The following is a 7,343-nucleotide window of genomic DNA, read 5'->3' on the forward strand; positions in this document are numbered from 1 at the left end:
TATGCAGAAGATAAGCCTGAGAAGGAGGAGTATTCCCTGGTGGGCCCCCATCTCTGCCCTCTGTCATGTGGCCTAATGCAATGTTTACTTACACCTTGGGAAATTGCATAGAGGTCCTCTGACTGAGACCTGGGTAACATGACCCTGGGAGGTTCATCCTGCCTGGTGCAAAGGGCTTCCATGGTCAGGCCCCATCCTCCAGCCCAGGAGGAAGGGGACATCTCTGGTGACCAGGCTCTGTTCTCCCTCAGGAATGCTGAGAAGATCTTGGGCTACCTGAACACCAACGTGCTGAGCCACGACCTCATCCCACCCCATGTGAACTTCTCCCACCTCACCGCCAAGGACTACAATGAGATGTACAGGGTGATCATGACAGTGAAAGAGGGGCACTTCAAAGAACTGGGCTTGGATGCCTGCCTGTTGGAGGACGAGCTCAACAAGGTACCTGGTGGCACTCCTAGTTAGGACCAGGAGGTCACCAACCCCATGCCTCTCCCTGGTAGGACCTGCTCTACTTGTGTCACTCCTGGTACATAGATCTGGAAAAGCTATTTTTAGAGACCTTACAGGGGTGGGGATCCCCTGTCCCTGTGGTCTTCCCCTGCACACAGTGGTCCTTCCTGGGGTGGGGGAAAGGTCTGCCCGTAGCAAGTCTATCTGGGACATCACTGCTTCCAGGCTGGGGTACCAGACTGGATTTTTCTTTCCTCAAAGAGTGGTTCAGCACAATAGCAGGGACCTGAGCATGCAGGGGCTTGTAGGCTGTGTCCCTGATGTGTTTCTCCTCATCTTTTGGTCCTTTCTCCCCCTGAACAGTCGGTGCAAGGAACTGGCCTGGCCTTTATTGCCTTCACAGAAGCCATGACCCACTTCCCAGCCTCACCATTTTGGTCTGTCATGTTCTTCCTGATGCTGATAAACCTGGGGTTGGGGAGCATGATCGGGACCATGTCAGGCATCACTACACCCATCATTGACACCTTCAAGGTGCGGAAGGAAGTGTTCACAGGTGAGGTCTTTTCTCCTGCATCCTCCTGGGGAAGGGGTGGAGGGCCCCCATTGCCCTGGGGAGTCACTCCAGAAGAGTGTGGACATGGTGGATGTGTACTGGGTCCTGCTAATGCAGGGAATGGACTGCGTGACGGAGGCGTTGGTTCCCCTTGGGGTGCTCTGCTGACCATGTTCTTTTGCTCCCCACAGTTGGTTCCTGCATCTTCGCCTTTGTGGTGGGACTGATCTTTGTGCAGCGCTCTGGGAATTACTTTGTCACCATGTTTGACGATTACTCTGCCACGCTGCCGCTCACGGTTGTGGTCATCCTGGAGAACATCGCTGTGGCCTGGATTTATGGCACCAAGAAGTAAGGCGTTTGTACAACAAAAAGAAAAACCCTCCTTCCAGCTCTTTTCCATATGGCTTTTTCCCCAGGAGGCCAGCTCTGATGGAGCAAACGTGCCAGGGGAAGCTACCTTGTAGAGGCAGGATCTCAATTCACCTTGATCCTCTGCTCTGCCCTAGGTGTAACCCAGCCCCAGAAGCAGGTCCTTCTAGTGGGTATCTAGTGTTGGTTGTGGTGCTGTCACTTGTGATTACCCTTTTCTCTGAGGTTTCCAGGTCCTTTTGGAAGAGGACCTTGTTCCCCCAGTGCCTGTTCTTGTTCATGAGTTGGCCAGAGCAAGGGAGGTTCTGGCTAATGCTCAAATGGCCTTTTCCTTAGGAGGTTCCCAACCAGTCCTACAGGCTTGAGGGACACATAGATGCTTGCCTGGATCAGCTGAGCTCTCTCTAGGCCCAGCCTTGAGTGTAACTCACAAGAGGGGCTCCTGGGAGGGAATTTCTTGCTTGGAGGTGGGGAACAACATGGCTCCATCTCTTCTTCTTGGCAGGTTCATGCAGGAGCTGACGGAGATGCTGGGTTTCCGGCCCTATCAGTTCTACTACTACACCTGGAAGTATGTCTCTCCCATCTGCATGGCCGTGCTCATGACCGCCAGCATCATCCAGCTGGGAGTCAGCCCCCCGGGCTACAGTGCATGGATCAGAGAGGAGGTGAGCACAGCTCCCTTCCCCGCAGCCACCTCCACCCCAGGTCCAGGCTGAGCAGGGGGCAGCCGAGAGCTGCAGACCACCTTGCTCTTCACAGCCCTGCTCGTTTCTCCTCCCCTCTCCTGCTAGGAGGTGTCGTGCCTATGGCTGCTTATCCTCTGCAAGCGATTGGGTTTGTCCACACTGCCCAGAAATCTCCAGCCAGCTCTGACCATGGGCTGAAGTTTGAGCTCGGATTTTGGTTTGCTGCCACAGCTACAAGCTGTGTGCTGTGTGCAGGACCATATCCTTTTCCTTGATTTGAACCCACCTTCTGATAGCTTCACATGCTGCCCCTGAGGATGAGGTCTGGCGGGAGGCAGCAGAAATTGCCTAGCACTTAGTCGACGTTGTACCTGGTGTGCATCACCTTTGCTGCAACAGCCCCTTGACACTAATATCTGTCTCTTCCAGGCTGCAGAAAAGTTCCTTTTCTACCCAACCTGGGCCATGGCTATCCTCATCTCTCTGATCATCCTGGCATCCCTCCCTCTGCCTCTGGTCTTCATCCTCCGACAGTTCCACCTCGTGTCGGATGGCTCCAACGCCCTCTCTGTCACCTACAAGAAAGGCCGGATGATGAAGGACATCTCCAATTTGGAAGACAACGATGAGACCCGCTTCATCCTGAGCAAAGTGCCCAGCGAGACCCCGTCCCCCATGCCCACGCACCGTTCCTACCTGGGTCCCGGGAGCAACTCCCCCATGGAAATGAGCAGTGCCCCCAACGGACGATACGGGAGTGGGTACCTACTGGCCAGCACCCCTGAATCCGAACTGTGATGGTTGCCTGCCGGCCACCCCCACCGGGAGAGGAGGTCACTGGGGAGTGGATCCTGGCTGTCCAGGCAACAGGAAAATTAATTAGGAAGATGAAGAAGAAACCCCTCTTAAAATTGTAACCAAAAGCAGCCATTTCTAAGATGACAATGGGAAGAAGGGATTGTGTGAGGGGCAGGACTCCTCCAACAACCCTCGACTGAAAGGCAGGATCCCCCAGGCTTGCCTTCGGGGAAGGGAGGAGGAACAAGAGACGCTGCAATATCTTTCCAAGAGTTGTCCTCATGCAGCTCAAATCTGAAGCAAAGAATCTCTCTTTTCTAAGCAGCTGATGGTTGGAAAAAGGACCTGGTGTCAGGTGGAAAGCCAGCCACGCTTCCTCCTGTAACCCAGTGCTCTTCCCTCCCAGTCTGTTGTCCTTTAGCCGGGAGGAGTCATGGCCTTATTCCAACGAGCACAATTAACCATCGATGTTCATAGCACAAAAAGGTGCTGCTGTTGTCACCATCGTTGTTGTTGTTGTATCTCCTGTAGGTTTTTATAGCTGTGGACATAACTAAATAACCCCCAAATTTTGACCAGGGCTGGCAGGGAGCAGCGCGGGGCTGGCTGAGATGTTGCAATGTGTGAGACAGTGGATGGTGGATCCTTGGTGTCTGTTTTGTTACCACCAGCATGGGGACAGCGTCTGCGAGTTGTTCTGAGACATGGAGATGTCACATCCGTGGGATGAAGCAGTCAGCATTCTCCGTGGTTAGGTGGTTATCGTGCTGAGTGGCAGCAGGACCTCCGCCGTGAGGGTGATTTGGGTGTGTGAGCGAATGTGTGTGGGGTCTGGATAGGGTTACCATGATGGGGTCAGGAGGACTCTCCTGGAATTACTCCTGACATGTAGGATGCTCTGCTGAACCAAAATCCCTGGCATGGTGATCGTCTCCTCTTGCCACTCTCTTTAGATGTCCCAGAGGGACCAGCAGAGAAGCTGTGGGGCATCCAGTCCTACTGCAGTCCTGGTTTAGCTCTCAGGAAACCACCCCCTGACTTACCTCCTTTGCACCCACCAGCTGAGGTGAGCTGGGCAGTGATTATCTCTGGACGTTCGTCCTCATTTCTCATAGCTTCGAGCCGGGGGTCTGCAGTGCCTCCCGTTGCACCTCCACGGGAGCTTGCCAGCCCTCGGATGGGGGTAACCAGCTCCTGGGGACAGCAGGCGGCTACTGGGAGTCAGTGCCAGGGCCCAGTGTCCCCGCTAGCTCTTGATCCAGGCTGGTGAGCCCTTGTTAGAGCCCAGGGGCCTCTGTCATGCCCATCCACGTTATCTGGGGACCAGACTGATGTGACTTTATGTTGTTTCTCCCCAGACTGTCTAGGAAAGTTTGGGATCTCCCAGCTCTGAGTCTCTCCCACTGGGACCAAGGGTCGTTGCCCTGAATCCTACACGTAGCCGAGTGTTTCTGTCAAGGGTACCAGTATTACGCGGCATCTTCCTCCTTTCCCCATGGGGTCAGAGGAGCAGCAGCCTGCTTGCGCCTTCTGTCCCTCTCAGCATATTGCTATGGCCGCTGAAAGCTGAGGGAGCTCCTCATCCTTGGTTCTGCTGGGCTTAGATCATGCATGATAGTATTTCAAGCCGGTCTGAAGGCCAAGTTTTTGGGTGCTTGCCCATGAGCCCTTCTTTTCTCCGCTTTCCTGTCAATGGGTTTTCTTCCACCCCAATTCTTCTTTCGGCTGGGAGGCAAAGGCAGAAAGTACCTAGTCTGTTTGCCACATCCTTGACTTCCCTTAGCATCCCTGGGGCTGGGAGGTCCCCCACAATGACGTTTCTCTTGTGGGTTGTGATCCTTTATTTATAGTCCTTCTCCATGGGTTTGGCTGGTGACCTGGAGACTCTTCCTGGACAATCAGCTCAGGCCCTTCATTAACCATTTTTTGAGGGGGAAAATGGACGTACGGACTGAACCAAAGCAGCTCAGTCTTTGATGGCTCTGAGAAGCACTAGGCCTGTGTGGTCAGGATCAGCCATGCTCTTGTCTCTCCTCCAGCAGTCGCTCCATCACCATCCCCTCCGCTGTCTTTCTCCTTCCCCTGCCCATGCAGAGGGACATAGAAATACCCTCACCGCATCATCTCTGAATGGCAGAAGCACAGAACCTGTGGCATTTCCCCAGAATTAGCCAAGATGTTCCCTCCCGTCTCTTATTTCTCCTTCTGTACCCAGTTTCCTCCACCCAACCAGCAAAACAGAGGATGAGCCAAATTGTTGCCCAACGTCACCTTCCCGATGCCCCTGAGCCCAGGGGCCGGATCCCCACCATAGCTCCCATGGAGTTAACGGAGCAGGACACCTCCCGTAGCCAAAGTGTTTAGTCCCATCCGCTCCCGTGGCACGATGCTCCTCGAACCCTGGGGGGAAGGGTCCGGCCCTCTGTCTCTCCCGTCACCATTCCCAAACCAGCCAGGGAGGCGTTCACTCTCCTCCCCTCTTCTTGCAGCGTCAATAAGAGGCAAAGTCAATAAGAAGGTAACAAAAAAGCTATATTATATATATATAAAATATATACAGAGAGAGGAGATGGAATAATAACCTAGAGATTCTCTATTTCTATTGTATATTTATTCTGTAAATGTCACTGTAAATGCTGTTAAATGACAAAACGTATTCCAAAGTGGCCCGTGACCTATTTTCATTCCCAGTGCTGTACAGATCAATTCTCATTGTATATCGAGACATATTTTTACCTTTTTATTTCTCGTGTGTGGTGGGTGGCCGTCCCCCCGCCCTGTCCAGCCCCGGGGTGTCCAGCTGCCCTGGGGATCCAGCAGAGAGGAGGAGGAGGAGGAGGAGGAGGAGGAGGAGGAGGAGGAGGAGGAGGAGGAGGGACGACACCTATATTTTTATCTGTGGAAATACTGTATTTCTTCGTGGCATTTGCTCGGTGTTAGACACAGGGTGTTGGGGGGGGGGGGGGGAATGTGTTAAATTTTAAGTGATCCGTGTCGTCGCCGTGTGAGCGTGCGCGTGTTTGTCCGTAGATGCCGTGCGTGGGGGTGTGCGCGTGTATGTGTGCGCGGATGTTTTGTTTAGGATTCACTTCTCGCTGTACTCGGTCACTTTTGGAGCCTGCGTTGGGGGTTTCTCCCGCTCGCTGGGGCAGGCTCTCCCTCCACACACCTTCTCGGGGTCCTGGGCTGCGGATCGGGCCGACCCCCAGTGGCTTTTAGCCCTAGAAATCACTTTTTTTCCTCTTTTTCTCCACAGAGGCACAGGGAATAGCTGCTAGTTGTGAGCACAGGCACTTTTCAGTTTTCCTCCAGGCAGTGGGAGAAGGAGGGGGGGAACTGCTGCCGATATTCCTGTCCCCCCACATCAGCTCCCTGTTTGGTTCCCAGCCCAGATCCTGCCACCCAGAGCAGGACAATGGTGTCCCTGGCTGGGGGACAAGGAGGTACTGGGTAGGTCAGGAGAGGTCAAAACTCTGTCCCCTCTCTGGGGACAGAGCTGGGGAGGGGTTAAGTGGTTCTGGAGTGGGGGGTGGCTGGTGCTGAAGGCAGAAGGGAGCTTTGCAGGAGGGTGCCCACCCTGTGACGGTGGTGCTGAGGGACCCCGTAGGGCTGGAGCTGGGATGCTCCATCCCAGAGCATCGGACTGCTGCCGGTGCTGTGAGCAGGGGCTGGATCTGCCCTTCACCTTGGTGCAGAGCAGAGGGGATGGCTGGAGCCAGCTGTACTCTGCTGATTTGCACCTTCCCTGGGTGTCCCTTGGTATGTTCCCCTCACTCTCTCCAAACCAGCCCCTGCTTCACCTCCTGGCCCCCACCCAGACCCTGGCAGGTCACGTTAAACCCCAGCACCTCCCTGGAGCAACTCCCACTGCCTTCCTCCTGTCCCCCATCCTTCCCGAGCCTGGGTCACACTGGCAGGAGCGGGGAGCAGAGCTGGGTGGCCTTGGTGGCGGGGGGGGGACACGGCACAGCCTGGGCAGAGCCATGGCAGCACACAGGATGCGGCCGCTTCCCCTGCGGGCAAGCACAACGCTGGCGGAACCCTCCTGTACAGGTAAAAGCACAGATCTTGTAGTAACTCGTCCCATGTATCCTCGTAGCCGGTGTATTTACCACGCGTGCTGTGCCGGCCGGACTCCTCGGCAGTCGAGAGAAACCCTGTAACAGCTGTAACGGAGTCTGATTAAAAGTTTCTTCTTACCAAATCTTTTCTCACCAAGTCTCTTCTCTGCCTCTGTTTCTTTTCTTGGGGTGGGCTTTGGCGTCTCTCTGAGGTTTGGGGTTGCAGAGAGCTAAAGCAGCGGGCACCAGGGCTGTGAGCACCCGTGGGCGTCGATGGCTCTGTCCTTCCCTGTCCTGTCCTGTCACCGCTATCGTCCTTCTGTTTCTCCTCATCCTCTGACTTCCCTCCTCCATCCAGCATCAGCCCCTGCAAGGGGCTCGCTCAGGATGCGGCTGCCCATGGAGCTGATC

The 7,343-nt window shown here is 54.8% G+C and overlaps 1 protein-coding gene across 2 annotated transcripts in view; it reads left to right on the forward strand.

Annotated features, from left to right (window-relative positions):
- The window catches only part of SLC6A17 (solute carrier family 6 member 17), a 30,805-nt gene extending 23,730 nt beyond the window's left edge, over positions 1–7,075 (forward strand). For both annotated transcript variants that reach the window (XM_074850290.1, XM_074850289.1), the window contains 5 exons: positions 252–444; positions 820–1,012; positions 1,204–1,363; positions 1,890–2,052; positions 2,503–7,075. In XM_074850290.1, the coding sequence (XP_074706391.1) occupies positions 252–444; positions 820–1,012; positions 1,204–1,363; positions 1,890–2,052; positions 2,503–2,871 (1,078 nt within the window). In that variant the 3' untranslated portion in view covers positions 2,872–7,075. The remainder of the gene's footprint in view (positions 1–251; positions 445–819; positions 1,013–1,203; positions 1,364–1,889; positions 2,053–2,502) is intronic.
- Positions 7,076–7,343: the final 268 nt, after the last annotated feature.

This window comes from Strix aluco, chromosome 25 (genome assembly GCF_031877795.1).
Source record: "Strix aluco isolate bStrAlu1 chromosome 25, bStrAlu1.hap1, whole genome shotgun sequence".
In the NCBI taxonomy this organism is placed as follows: Eukaryota; Metazoa; Chordata; class Aves; order Strigiformes; family Strigidae; genus Strix; species Strix aluco.